Here is a 15382-nt window from a genome sequence, read left to right as displayed (position 1 = left end):
GATTCCCGACAAATCCAGAGTGTTTCTAAGACTCTGAATCCAGTTACTCTCAGCATTGGCTCCTGAAGAAGAAGGACTCCGTCTCTGAAGGGCTGACAAGAACTGTAAAGCTATAAAAAGTGATTAGCCTATTTATTACAAACTTTGTTTACTTAGGTTTTTATGTTTATTTCCCACTATATCCCCACTAGGATACAATTAACCACCCCCTCACTCATCAAAATTGTATTAGAAAGACTCACAAAAATAAAATAAATGCTGCATCTAAATGTAACCTCCTGGCACTGTGGAATTGTAATGTTATTATACAAAGCCTCCTCAAAATAAAAAGAAGATGATGCAGAATTTTTAAAGAGCTTCTTCTCAAAGGAATTTTTATCCTTTTAATTCTTGCTACTCAAGGTTTGGCCTATGGACCAGCAGTTATACCTGGGAGCTGGTTAAAAATGCAGAATCATAGCCCTACCCTGCACCTATTAAATCAGAATCTATATTTTATCAAGATCCCTAAGTTACCTGGATGCACGTTAAAGTTTGAGAAACGCTGGCCTGAGTGCTAGGTAAGCATATGGACCTTTGTTTTCAAAACTGTTTTCTAAGCCCTAAGTCTTTTCTTCCTCTCAAGATACATTTTAAAGAAAAACAAATATATCTTGACATTTGAAAACAAAACAGACAGATTATTTCCCAGAATTGGTGATGATCCACTAGAGTAAAGCCTTTTTCTATCTAAACTGCCAGGTAACTAATTAACATTTCAATGAACATTGCCGGAAAATTTGGTCTGTCACCTCGTAACTCAGGTAAAAAATGCAGGTATGACAAGAAAAATTTAACTAAGACTAACAGACTCCTATTGCAGCACTCCAAAGGATTTTTGGAAACTAATTTCCTGTCATAAAAAAAAAAAGGAAAAATAAAATTATTTCAGCTCAAGTTAAGCATGTAACTCTAAACTGAGTTGCTATGATAGCGTGGTCTCCAAATTACAGTCACCGTTGTTTACCTCGGCTAACAAGGAGCCTCCTGAGAAGAAATTACGTGAAGAAGCCTAAGTACCCTCCACGCCTTTCTCCACATGTGAGTGGAGAAACTGCAGAGGGGAAAAATACACAAGTGAATACAATTAATGACTTTGGCTCTCTTTGATTCCTGCTCCCCTGTGATGGGGATGATCGTAGAACCCTGAAGCTGTAAGGACTCAGAGATCACTTCTTGCTGTTGGTCCACTTACTCTGGAAAGCTCTTTCTACAAAGTCCCCGGCAGGGGGTCTACAGCCTCCTACAGACAGGTCATTGTTACCCTCTGAGACAGCCTTGTCACACCACTGTTAGATAACCTCACACCCACTGATTTACTTATATCCTTGGACAAACCCAGCGAAACACCTGGAAACACTGGGGGGGGGGGGGGGGCCTCCATCACATCCCCAGGTGTTAGTTTCCATAGACTAAACCCATTAAGTTTCTTGGATAGTGTGGTATCCTCTCATCCTGGTATAACTGTGTTATTTTGTTTCTGTTGAAGCTAAATTATGATTAGCCTGACATAATTTAATGAGACCCACAGAGCCAAATGAAGTCATTTGATGTAATGGGTGGTAATTCAATACATTCTTGGTGAAACATCAAAGATTATGTAATGGTTAATATATCTACATTTGTTACTAGTACAACCATAAGCAAGGACGTATTTGTCTGCTCAACTATGACGTACAACTAAGAAAAACTACCAGCCTCTACTCAAGAATGTCCCTGGGTCCCATTACCAGGAACAGAACTCCACACCAGATGGATGACCTGACCCAACGTGACCTTTCTGTATCCTTCCTTGTTTATGATAAAGAGACGTTTTGAAGGAAGCAAAGGGTATAAAAGAACTGCATTTGGCATTCACAAAGCAATTGACACTTTCATTACTTAACATCACAACCTTATGAGGTAGGCCAGTATAAGTGCTGTTGTTTTATAAGTGATTAAGCCAAGACTGAGAATAGGAAATGAGAAAGATGGTGAGCTGCCCAGGGCCAAACAGAAAGGGAGGCTGGAGCCAACTGAATTCAGAAACCTCAATTAAATTCCCAAACAAATGAAAACAGGCAACACTGAAAGTAAGTTTTATGGATTTCACTTTGAAACAAAACAAGGAAACATTATGTTACCATTAAATGATATTTAAAATCGTCTTTTATGTCCTTGATTTTGCCCCCCAAGGCTTTATTCCCGAAATAAAGAAAATTTAAACAGGCAAACTTATTCCAGGTTGAAAATTCCACTTACACAGGGAAAAAAAAAAATCTTGCATTTCATTTTCAGAGGTTTTTTTTTCTTAATTTGACTGTTACTTTAACCAATATTATGCCAAAGGGTCTTGTTCAAGTTGCTAAATTTAAAGTGGCATAGATTAGACCCATTCTGGTTCACAGGGACATTCTCCCGAAACAGATTTTCAGCATTTTATAAGCCTCCTACATTTTCACAAAAGAGACTCTGGAACACAGGAAAGAATTATTTCCCCACACACAATACTCATGTTCATCGTCATCAAAAGGCACTTGGTTAAAACTCATCTGCACATCCAGCGCCCATCCTCCGTTATCCTGACACCGAGCTTGAGAGCTTGAGCCCTCAACTTCGAGGCCCTGAATTAACAAATCCCCCGCCAGCTTTTTCCAAAACACACCACCCACAGTGCCACAAGTGGATGCACCCCTCAGCTCCCGGCCCCCAGCACTCCACTGCTTCCCATCCACACCTCCCTACCTCTTCCACGACGGCCATCAGCCCCTTCCCGGAGGCAGCCCTCCAGCCCCGGCCCTGGAAGCCACTCTGCTGGAAACTTTCTCACCCCTGCACCTGGGGAAGCCCTTCGCCACGCCCTGGGCGTGTTCTGGGGCTCTCGGCCAATGATGGCCACCGCAGCCAACCAGTCCACCACTTCGGGCCAATGAGAACGAGCGGGGCCAACGGGGCTAGACCTATGGGCTCCAAGACGCCCGGCGCTCAGGCCACGCCCAGCGAAGGTGATGGGTCCCAGGTGCGTCTCTCCTGTGCTCCGTGTTCTGGGAAACTGCTTTCACCCCTATGGGCTGACGAAAGGGATAGGGGTAGGCCTTAAAATGTTTGCTTTGTTGGGGCTGGAGGGAAGGGCTAATAAGGGTCAAGATCAGGGATCCGGGTAGTTGTCTGACTCTACCCCGGGGAGCCTAAGGAGGTCTGGAAGAAGGCGACTGACTTGCAGAGAACCAAGTGGGGTCAGCAGGCACTACTGGAGACGAAGTTGTTAGTGCCTCCACCTGGCTCCCCTTCCCCCCACAGGAGTGCAGTACATCTTCCCCCTGAGTTAGTTAATAACTTCATCTTCACCCAACGAGCTCCACGCTTTATTTCCTCCTTATTTCTAGTCACGGCCTTCGCTCCACATGGACTTTCCTCCTTTTTATTTTCTCTTTCTGAAAGTCCACTTCTCCAAGAGGCGTTCCACAGGCCCCTCAGCCCTAAAGGTCTCTTCCCCTCCCAACAGGATGCGCCCTCCTCCCCCTCAAATGGGCAGCGTCAGCTTTGTACAGCAGATATGGATGTGGACGGCTTATTCTCCTACAAGTTCCTCGCAAACGCTCCATTTCCTATGCATCGCTACAGTTAAGTTTCTTTTTTCCCCTAAACTACAGGTTTCAATCCATGGATGGGGAAGTTTTAAAAAAATAGAATAGAAAATATCAAAGTACATTTCCCATAATATGGATAAGTGTTATTTCATGACACTTGTTTCAGTTATGAGTATGTGTGCACACAAATGATGTGGTGGGTTGCAATGTTAAACATACTTGTTACTGTGAGTCATGGTATAAAACGTTTGAAAGCTACTGCTCTCTGGTACCTAAGCTAGAGAGATGCTTAATGCTCTATGAATGCTTACTGAATTGAACAAATTGGTGAGTATGATACAATCCACTTATTACAACTTCAAAGTTTCCACTTTGAAAGAATATAAAGTATAATGCCTCCTGGAACAACAGTAAATGGATTCTGGGCTATGTGAAGCTATGGGGCGATGGGGCGGGGGAGTAGTAGAGAGGGATCTGAATACTTACTATTTTATTTCAACAGACTTTCTCCCCAGTAACTAACATGTGTCTATATTTAAGGGAGATTAAATACAATTTTGACCAAGTTCACTGTGGAAAGCTTTTCTCATTCACTGAAACCACCTCATGATTACAAAGTTCTGCATCTTTAAAATATTTGGTATAGGTAATTCCACCATGATTCATAAAAGGATCTTTCAGAGACACCATGAAAGCCTTTGTTCCAGTTCTTTCTTTGCCCAAGATGCCGCTATGTCCTCTCAATACCCCACCCCCACCGTCTGTAAAAAATCCCATTCATCTTCCAAGGCTTAGTTCAAAGGCCACCTTTTCCACGGAAGCCTTTTTTTTTTTTAAACTCGATTTTTCCACTTTCCCTCCTCACCACCCACCCCAGTCCCAAATATGGTCTTTTTCACTTCTGAATTACCAGTGCCGAAACGTTTTTATACTTGTGTCCTTGTCTTATCCCCACTAGACGATAACACGCACAACCTATGGTTTACTCTTCTCTGTATCCCCTGTGGCAACCAGCATGAGGTCTTGTATTTAAGAGATGATCAATAAAATTTGTTAAGTGAATAAATGAAAGCAACTGTTACCCTGTTCAAAGGGATGGTCATTATTTTAAAGGCCCTGAGGAAGGGCACACATGCCCAGCAGCTGATCAAAAGCTGGTGGAGAACAGGAAGAGGAGCCAAGGGGATAGAGGAGGAGTCTGAGAAGGGGTTCTGCTCCTCTGGTCACCCGCCCCTGTAAACTTACTGAATCCCCCCAGCTCTTCAGGGATTTGGCTCTACCGAATGAAACTAGGGAGCCGGGTATAGAATGAATGCCTCCACCTTGGTCCAAATTCTTCCTTCGTACTTCAAACCAGAAATGGGAAGTGGAACTAGAGGTGGGAATTAGGGCAACCCCTCTCAATTTTAAGGCGTGGCTGAAAAGAAAAGTTGAAACAGCCATCTGGATAATTCAGGCTCAAAATCTCCCCCTCCACCTTGAAAAATAAGTATGGGAGTTTCTGGAGGGCAAGGAAGGAGGGGTAAGGGTGTGTGCAAGGAAGCAGAGAAGATTAAATCCAATAGTACTGAGCTTTTCTCTTCATATTGTCTATACAGTCATTTGGGGACACTTCCAGTGACCACTAGACTAAGCTAGCTCAGATTCAAAGCCACAGTCACAACTAACAAACTGCAATTTGTTTTTTTGGAAAACGATGCCCACCAATGAGAAAAAATTGTTAAAATACCATTTTCCTTTGCCATTCATCTGTACCTTCCCCCCCTCAAAGAAAAGTGTTTTTCTAAAAGGGATTAAAGAAAGAAGTTTTTAGTAGTCTCTATTTTAAATTTATATACATTTTAGAAGTTAATTCAAGTAGGGCAGCAGACGTAATTTCCTAAATCGTGGTATTGTTTTCAAATCTTTAATTTTAAATTAATATAATTAAGGGCTCTGACCTTCTCTTTCTTTTATATTTTAGCAGAACCTTAATTTCCAGTCCATCAAGGTTTTGTTTTGTAATTAATTTCAGAGCTGCTCTCATAAACTGGGAATACATCTGCAATACTATAGAAAATACGCTGGATTTGAAGTCAGAAAACTGAGTTTTGAAATTAATGCTAGGTTCGAATATGGCTTCTCCACTTCTAGATGTTTGACCTTGGGCAGGTCACCTGATCTTCCCCACCCTCAATTTCCCAATCTGTAAAATGGGAATAACAATAGTTATTGCTTGTTTCCTAAGGTTGCTCCGAAGATTAAATGAACTAAGACATGTAATGTACTAGAACAGAGTTAAAACATTCTAAAGTACATGCATTGTACTTAGAACAGTGTCTGGCTAAATGTTTGGTAAATGTTAGTTTAAAAATTCCGCTGTCATTTGTTTTATGGTCGCAGTAAAGCCATTTTACAGTTCCAAGCCTCCATTTCCTTGTCTGTAAAATGGGACTACTACCACTTACCACTTCTGGGATTGTTATGAGATTCAAATAAGAAAACAATGGATATGAAAATGTTTGACCCACAGAAAGCACTCAAATGTTAGTTATTTGGGGTCACCTATAAGCTTAAAAACAAGCCATAAACTTAAAAACGTATAAAGTCAACCATAAAATTGAGTTAGAAAATACCATCCAAAAAATTCATCCATGACTGAGAAAATGTCCAGGTTAGAAATGCATACTCAAAGAGTTTGGGTTATCTTTAACTGATGAGACATATATAAGCTCTTAGAAGATATAAATTCTACATCTGCAAACTAGAAACACTCCCTCAGTCAAGCCAAACTGTCCTACTATATCGTAAGCAAGAAATCCTGCACAGTTTCATAAGCCAAAGACAAATTGATGGATTGATTAAAATCTGACTGCACGTACAGTAGCTTTTTAAAAACGTTTTAAAATTTTTTTTTAAATAATAAAAGTACGTAGCTAATGTAAATTTCAAGTCAATTCAACAGGCATTTATTATGTAACTGTGCTCCAGGTAACTCAGCTGGGAACTAAAGATGCAGAGGGAAAGACAGCTCAGGCCTGTGCTGGAAAAGCCACAGATTACGGCTGATAATTTCAAAATATCACTCGTAAAAGTCATGAGGGCTTCAGTTTTGAGTCAGCAAGCAGACAAGCAGCCTAAAAACCTGCCAAAACAAAAAGTTCTTCCTTTTGACTGAAAATGTGACTTTTAAAAGCAAAAGTCAATTTTAAAGCACAGTTTCTACCTGCAAACCTACTGAATTTGTGCCAGAAACCAACATTTCTAAGTGTAAACCTGTAAAGTCATAGGTATCTGTAAATGAAAGGCTGAAATAACCCCAGCAGCAACAACACAGTAATTAGCGACTTTTATAGAGTAATAACATGTTCCATATTCTTTCTACACTGGCTCTTTGAAGTTTCCAGTGTAATATATAAAAGTTTTATTACATTAGGGCCCATCCTTGTATATTTTATAGGCACCAGCATTATGCAGAGCAAGCTGTACTTACTCATCCTGGGGATCTTTTATAAGAAACTGCTCGATAATGCACTAGCTTTGTGTCCAGTTTAGTTAGTTACACCTGGCTTTAGACAGATCAGTCACTGGAAGCCTGCAGCATGGAAAATATACACATTTCCACATATTATATACGATCTGTAAATCAAAAGGCAGTTTAGCTTTAAAACTGCCCACTGCATATTCATGTGCACACCACTTGCAGTTTTAGACACATGTGAACTCTTTACTGAATTCAAGAAAAGGGGGGGGGGGAACCAAACCTCAGCTCTACAATAAGCGATTACCAGGGGCAGAACAGAATGCAGTTAATATGCTTGTTCCACAGATGTTCATTCCCGTAAATATTAAACATAACACAAGTTCCTCCAAGAATATGCAGGCGGTAATTTTACCACCTGAATAGGGCTGGTTGGAAACATTTAGGAGATTGGGGCGGGGGGGGGGCGGGGGGTGGATAAGAGGGATGTGGAAACAGCCAATGGGATTTTTAACACACCCGCAACTAGAATTAAACTGCTTCCAGCGGCGCTTTACCTACAGTAGCTCCTCAATATGGGAACCCCGGCCCACAGAACCCCGAGGGCTCTTCCACAGCCTCCCGCTCCCCAGGCTGCGAGCTTTGAGCGCGGAATAAAGGGATACACGGGGCGCCGGTGGGCTGGAGCGGGGACAGGAGTGTAACCGTGGCCAGGCGGGCTGTGAAGAAAGGGCTCAAAGGGATTGCGAACCTCGAGGAAATGCGTCTCCCAGGGCCAGGGCCTCACAATTCCCGCACGGAGAAGCACTCGCCCCCTGCCCTCGGGTTCACTTTCCATCTCGAGTGGGAGAGACAGAAAGGATGCGGCCGCCAAGACTCGGCGCAGACAGGCAGGAGGCTGGAGCATCCTCTAAGGGCACTTCGCAGCGGCCACAACTCCAGAGGGTCGCTGGTGTGAACCGGCGGCCCTCGGAGAAGAGGGGGGGGCGCGAATGGAGAGAAGGGAGGTGAGAGGGGCCGGGGGACCGAGGGGTGGATCCCCCGGCACTAGTGACACGTTCTAGAAATCGGTTCCTTTTCTCTCCACGGCTGCGCTCTGCCCCCGGCTCTCCAGATCACCGGCCCCCGGGCTAGGGCGGGCAGCACCGGGGGGAGGGGACGGGAAAGGGGGGCGAGAAGACGGGCGGGCGGCCGGACCACCCCCCGGGGGAGGCGGGAAGGAGCCGGCGCGGCGGGCGCCCCCGACCCACCCCGCCCCCACGGCGGCCGGTCGCCCGAGCCCCCCGCCCAGGTGAGGGCGCGCGGGCCGCCGCGGTCGCCCCCCGCTGCTCTCTCGCTCGCTGGCTCGCGCCCGCCCGGCCGGCACGGGGACTCACCACAGCGACTCGAGGTCCCATTCCTGGAGCAGGGCTAAGTCGAAGCTGTCCATGGTGGGAGGTGTCAGCGCCGCCGCCGCCGCCGCCGCCGCCGCCGTCGCCGCCGCCGCCGAGGCTCGGGCCGCCCGCGCGCTGCAACGAAAGGCGCCGCTCAAGGTGCATCCCGGCCGCTCCGGAGCGGCCGCCGCCCGCCCGCCCGCCCGCTGCCCGCTCCCGGCTCGGGGCTCCCGGCGCCCCCCTCCCCGCCTCTGGGCCGGCCGGGCTGCTGGCGGCGACCGGCGCACTCACCCGCTCGCCGGCTCGCGCAGGCACACTCCGCAGAGAGCGGCGAGATCGCCGCCGCCGCCGCCGCCGCCGCCTCGCCCCCCCCACCCCCCGCGCCCGCCCCTCCTCCCGCCCTCGCGGCGGCCCGGCCCGCTGCAGCCGCCGCCGCCGCCGCCGCGCCGCTCCGCGCCCGCCCGCCTTTCTCCTCGGGGAGGCGCGTGTGCGCGGGCGAGGCCGAGACGCGCGCGCGCCGTGAGCCCCGCGCCGCGCCCGCCCCGCGCGCCCCTGCACTCCCCGCGCCGCTCCCCGGGTCCCGGCCGCTCGCAGGCCTCGCCGCCCCGCCCGCCGCGACCCCCGCGTCCCCCCTCCGCCGCCCCTGGCCTCCCGGGGGCGCCCAGCGCGGTCGGGCGAGCGGGGGCGAGGGTCGGGCGGCGGCGCAGAGGGCCGGGATGCGGAGCCCGCCCGGCCTGCCGCATCTTCTGCCCCGGCCCCGCCCGGCCTCTCCCGGGTGCACGCACTTTTTGGGGGCCCCGGGCTTCTCCTGAGCGGCCAGGCGCCCCCGCGGGACGGGCGGTGAGGCGGCTGCCGACCTGGGTGGGTGCTGGGAGATAGATGCCCCTGTCGCCCCCGGCGCGAGGAGAGTTGGCGGTGCAGCCTGCAGCAGCGCCGTAAACAAACCGTTTAAAATATCTGGAGCCAGTAAGTTAAGTGAAATCAAGGGGATCAGGGACGAAACCTCTTCTGACGGGACCTCCAGTTTGGCCTACAGTGGGGGTCCCCCCCCCTCCTGTCCTCCAGCTGGCCGGACCCTGGAAACCCACCTCCTTTCTGTTTCTTTCAGGAAAGGGTGACAGGCCTCTGGGGGTAGAATGCAAACTTCCAGCCCTATCTGGAAGTCTAGAGAGCGGCGTATTGTCTGCTAGAAGGATGAAAGAGTGTCACTGTGGCTCCTAAAAATTAAGTTCTTATTATGACTACTTCCGTGAGTTTAAAGATCATTTCCCCCTCCCTTGCTTGTGTAAGTGCTGAGCCAAAACCCAGAACCCCTCTTTTGTCCCCTGACTCCCTTGTCCTCTTGGCCACAGCTCTGGCAGCGTGGCTCAGGATACCAAGGACTTCCTGGAGAGAGCAGTACAGGGCAGTGTAATATCCCATCCCTTGCACCCAACCCCAAGTCCCTGCCATAGGGAGGCCTTTCTGGTGCTCTCCCCTTTGTTCATTCTAGGCAGGAAGAACCACTGCCTGGGGCTGCCAGAAATCTAGATCCTTGGGTAGAAGTCACAGGATCCCTCCATCTGGGGCTAGCCTACGAATTACCCTCCTCACCTCCCTGACCTCTGAATGAGGATTAACAAACTAAGTCTGGAGCACATGTAGGAGAAGAAAAGACCAACAAGAATTCTTTCCTATTTGGGGTTGGATTACAAAACACTCAGTCCCCCCCCCCTTTCTTCCCCCAGCTCTGAAGCAGTCCTTCCTTTATTAGCATCCATAACTAAAGTGCAAAAGATAAAACAGTAAATTAAGGCAGAGTTTGACGGAAGGGAATTTGCCTCAACACCGTCTGAGGGAAAGGAGTTGTTTTACAAGCTGGCAACTCCCAGCCCCTAAAAACCTCCCTCATTAGTTGAAGGTAGTAACAAGGCTACAGAAGAACAAAGGGAATGTTGATACAGGAGAAAGCACAGGTGTGAAGGACTGTCTTCCCAAATCCCAGTCTATGGTGTATTTGGAGAGACTGGGGGGTGGGGAGGAAATCTGTCTTAACGTCTCCTTAGCATAAGCCTTGCTGTAAATGTTTGCTCCGGCAAAAGTGAGACGGCTGAGGCATCCAGTGTTCCCAGGAGCAAAGGATGGGGGCGCGGAGGGTGAAGGAGAGCTAGAGGAACAGCCCCTCTCCGGAAGAACTGCAAGTTCCACTCCCCCAACAAGACAGGCGTCCTGGCCCTGTGCTCAGGGCTGCCGGCCGGGAAGCCTCTCCAGAAAGGAGACCTCCCACCCCCTCACAGAGATCTGGCTTTCCTTCCCTTTCCACCACATCTGTTTATACAACGCGGGAAGGCTGAAGAACAAACAGAACCATGTTTACTGGGACTCCCATCCTGGGCCTAAGCTCAGGATACAGGTTTGCCCTCACCGTGGAGGCTGAGGATAAATAGATCATCCTGGAAAAGGAAAGGGAGAAAGCCCTGGGGCTACAGAGCTGGCAGAGTGGTTGGCTCATAAGAGGCCTCACCCCCAAAGCCATGTAGGAATGGGTAGATTTCTATTTGAATGTAAACACGGTGCCTCTTGTGAATGCATGAGTATACTCGAGCCTAAAGCAATTACACTGTGGGTAATAAACATTTTTTTCTTCAGGAATAGCTCATATTTTCGGTTCGGGGCCTCTAACGTAGGGGAAGTTACATGAATACTTTTATTTTCAGTTTTTGTGTATAGTCTCCAGTTGGAGAATAAGGCCTTTTGAAGAAATCCAAATAATATTGTAGATACCATTTTTGCTAAGTTGTCATGGGAAGAAATTTAAACTAATACCATTTACAGGTAAAATGTAGAATAATTAATGAGAGCTTTTATAGGGTGATCTTTTTATTATTATTATTTATCTGGTTTATTAAGATGTTCCCATTATCCTCCAGCCCCTACACATACCAAAACAAGCAGTTAATCTAGATGTCGAAATTTTAAATCCTTAATAAAAAGCACCACAAAATAAAAAAAGAGGATTGGACTTCCTGGGATTCAAAGGCCAGAACTAAAAGAGAGGATTTTTCTTTTTCTTGCTAAAGGAGTAAGAGACAACCTGAGTTAAAAATGAAAATAAAAACTGGTGTTTCCTGTGAAACTGATGTAGCTTCTGTGCATAGTAAAGGCCTTCAGGCTGGAGGGACTTGTCTCCCTCCGGGGATAAATAAGGCAATGCTACAGAAAGCTGAACGAAAGTGCCCAGCTCTGGAGAGCCTCTGGGGGAGTCAGCTAAACCAGAGGGGCTGCTGGGCTTCCTAGGTCAGCTTTGTTTGTTTAGGCTACATCTATGAAGGAAAGGGACTAAGAAATGAATCCTACTCAGTCTGAGGCAGATATACAAGTGCACTTAGCTAGGGCCCCACTCACATTCTGCCAGCCTGGAATTGGAAACCTCCTAAATAGACCCAGAAGCAAATCTGTGGCATCCAGCTAAGATCTCCCTGTGGATATGAATTGAGAGAAGAGAGACCTTACATGGCTTTATTAATTCAGGCCTTATTCTGAAGACCTGGCTGCAACTCAGAGGTCTCTTGTGACCAAGTGGGAATTTTCCTTTTACAATCCCACCATTCCCCTGGAAGGATATGCCTGGCCAAAAGACAGCTGTGCAGGTGGTCCTGCTGGAAGGTGATGGGAGCCCTGCTCCACCTCCGCCAGCACTGTGTGTCACCACACCCTCCCTCCTGTTCCAGCAAGACTGCGGGCAGCATGCAGTCTGCTTCTCCTTCCTGAGGCTTCTTGGGTGTTCATAATTTTATCTAGGGATTGCAGGATCAGCCCTCTAGGCTTTCTGCTTGCAAATGACATGCTAATATTCAAGCCCCAGGACAGCACGGGTTTTAATCCACCTAGGAGTTCAAGAGTCTTCAGCCCTTTCCTCTCCACTGCTCTCTGAGAGTGGTTCTAGCCCGGGATCTAAGGTGCCTTTCTTTTTCTATTTTTTTCATCATTCACCAGGTCCTGAGCAGATGGTGTGGCTGTGCTGGCTGTCATCACTCCTCCTATGTTTCCATGGAAACGTGGGGCATAGGGACCATCTCTGCCTTGGGCTCTCTGGCAGTATCCTCTGGCGGAGAACTTCAGCACTCTGGCCCCTCCCCCTTGCCTGCCCACATTCTGGAGAGTTTGAGAATGTTCCGCCAGGGTCATTTGTGAGATCATCCAAGGACATAACTCCCCAAGCGTGGTTGTGAACTGGCTTGAAAAGGGAGGGGAGAAGGAGGGGTGCCCATACCCCAGTTGTATGGCTGAGGCCAATTTGCACTGGTGGCATATTTGGACTATCTGTCCTCTGTCCCCTCAGCTGGATTCCATAATCACTGATTATTGCCCAGATGTCAAAAGAGACACTCCTAAGGTTGTATCTGCTCATCAGGCAACAGATATTTAGTGAGTATAACAATGTTACTGATGGTTTATGTTTTACTGGCATTCCACCCCCTCTGTGAGGAGTCTTTTTTTTTTTTTTTTTTTTTACAAAACCATGTTTTCCCTAAGGAATGTACCTTCCTCAAAGTTTCCAACATCCTCCTGCCTACATAATTCACTTATATAGCTACTAAGACATTAATTAGATTCAGAAGTCTGTAGAAACAGCAGAGCTGGGCAGGTCAGAGGCCAGGCAGGGCAGAGAAAAGAGTGGGGAAAATGACCCTTGGGAGAGGGTAAGGAAGCAGAGGGAAATTTTTCATGCCATTCAACTACCAAACAAGACAAAGATAATTTCAAAATGTGGTCAACTACCATAACATTGTTTAGAGAAAGTATTGTCCAATTAAAGAGTCCTTTTTTTTAAAAAATAGTTGATTTGGTAGAAGAATTCTATGCATATATGTCTTTGATGTTAGTTGCTCCTTATACATCTGCTACAAAAGACTAGTGTGTGAAGCTCACCACATTTTTAAAAAGGAAAGAAACAAAGCACTTGTACTGAAAATGAAAAAGCAGGCAGAAAAGGCATAGGCGATTCATAAAAGTGGATCAGAAAAGTAATTCCTATCACAGATCATGTATTTCGTGCCATGCTGACCTACTTGGGGGATAATCCCATTATATGTGATATGAGAAGAGCCCTTGGTGCTAGTAACAAGAACCAACCATCCTGACTTAAAACTTAATATTCCCACTGGCTCTTTGCTGTGCTTCTTGAGATGTACACTGGCCATCACGCAAGACGCAAGGACTCTAAACCTTTAAGAATAGGAGATAACTAATCATAATGATAGCCAACATTTCTACATTATGATGTACTGGGTAGTGTTCTAACTATCAACTTTGTTTATTCCTCGTAAAACCACATGAGGTATGTTACCATTGTTTTTCTTTTATAGATGAGTAAACTAAAGAAAAGATATGTGTCACAAACCAAAGAAGGACAGATCAGAGATTGGATCTAGCCACCAAGGCTGTGTTGGATATTTTTGTCTCTGTCAGTTTCGGTCTCTGGCAGTTCTAAAATGTTGGAGTTCAGTCTTCAGTTGTTCTTTCCTGAGCACTGCCAGACAGGAATCTCTGGAGGATGTCAGGAGAGCCATAAATCTGTTCTTGTTTAAAGGTATGACCTCCTCCTTGGCTTAAACAAATCTCAAGGTGTTGGTCTGTTCCAAACAGGAGCCCTTGCTGTTATGTTAGGTGTTTTTTTTTTTAATTTTTATTTTATATTGGAGTATAGTTGATTAACAATGTTGTGATAGTTTCAGGTGTACAGCAAAGTGATTCAGTTAGGTGTTAACAGACAGCAAGACCAACGCATCCAGTAGGAGGAGATGCAGCGTAGGTCTGAGGGGAAATGAGGGAAGGAAGTCACGACGTGACTGGCATGTCAGACTCTTTTCTCTGTGGCATCAGAGAGATTTCACGCATGGAACTAATGATCCCCACAGAGCCCCTGAAGGACACTGAGGTTGCAAGTGGACCAGTTCTGGCTCACTTCCTGAAGACAGAGAAATTTCCAAATTATATCCTGATGGTTAAACACTGATGGGCCAAGGACAGCAGTATAAGTTCCTCCCAAAGTCTATCAGGTAACAGCATCTCCAAACCTCAGAGTTCATGGTGGAGGCGCTCCCATCTAGAAATAGAAGACACAGAGAGAGCAGGGTACCTCATCGGGAGCTTGGGACAAACACATTATGTCAGTCACTGCTGGTTGCCTACCCAATATCTATCTGCCCTCTTCTCTACTAACAAAACCTAAGTTTGGGGATGTGATGAGCCCAGCTGAAATAATTATATTTTCTAGTCTCTATTTCAGCAAGAACTGGGCATGGAACACAGCTCAGGCCAATGAGACATAAGCTTAAGTCAGCTGGAATTTCTTGGAAAGTTTCACTTTCCTGGAATGGGCAACATTTTTTCCTCTAGGTTACTTCTTTCTTCTTTTTTTCCGGAATGCAACTGAAGGCCTGAGGTGGAGCAGCCATCTTGGACCCTGAGGGCAAAACCCACAAAATAAAATCGGCAGATGTGAAGTTAAAGGGAGGCTATGTCTTTGATGGTTTCTTCACACAGTCATACCATCTTTGAACCACCTACCTAGCTCAGGACTTTTGGGGGCAAAGCAAGACCCTATTTGGCTGAGCCACTATAATCATGTTTTGATTATTACACCTAACTCATAATGAAGTCAGTGTGCCCTGCACGTGGCCACATACGGTGAGGTCTATCAGATGTCCCAGACTATGTGCCCCCATAGGCAAAGCCTATGTTTTCTCTCTTAAATATAATCTTGCCTTCTGGGTTCACTCCAGTTGCAAGAAGAGCAATTAACAAGAAACCCATGCTCAATTGTCTGAAGGCTGATTAATCCAGCTCCAGCATTTTTTTAATATTCCATATTAATAATTGTTTCTTTATTTTCATGTTATTTATTAACCTGGTTAAGTTACTGTTACATCCTCACAGGGATACTAGAAGATCTCATT

General features: G+C 46.6%; 1 protein-coding gene across 2 annotated transcripts in view; it reads right to left on the bottom strand.

The window, feature by feature from the left end:
• Window positions 1-8503, bottom strand: part of AFF3 (ALF transcription elongation factor 3) — a 562822-nt gene extending 554319 nt beyond the window's left edge. For both annotated transcript variants that reach the window (XM_059942557.1, XM_059942558.1), the window contains exon 1: window positions 8445-8503. In XM_059942557.1, coding sequence (XP_059798540.1) covers window positions 8445-8497 — 53 coding nt within the window. In that variant the 5' untranslated portion in view covers window positions 8498-8503. The remainder of the gene's footprint in view (window positions 1-8444) is intronic.
• Between the last annotated feature and the right edge of the window lie 6879 nt (window positions 8504-15382).

Source organism: Balaenoptera ricei, chromosome 13 (genome assembly GCF_028023285.1).
Source record: "Balaenoptera ricei isolate mBalRic1 chromosome 13, mBalRic1.hap2, whole genome shotgun sequence".
Taxonomy (NCBI): domain Eukaryota; kingdom Metazoa; phylum Chordata; class Mammalia; order Artiodactyla; family Balaenopteridae; genus Balaenoptera; species Balaenoptera ricei.
The sequence above is the reverse complement of the archived record's forward strand: the minus strand, read 5'-3'. Positions and strand labels throughout refer to the sequence as shown.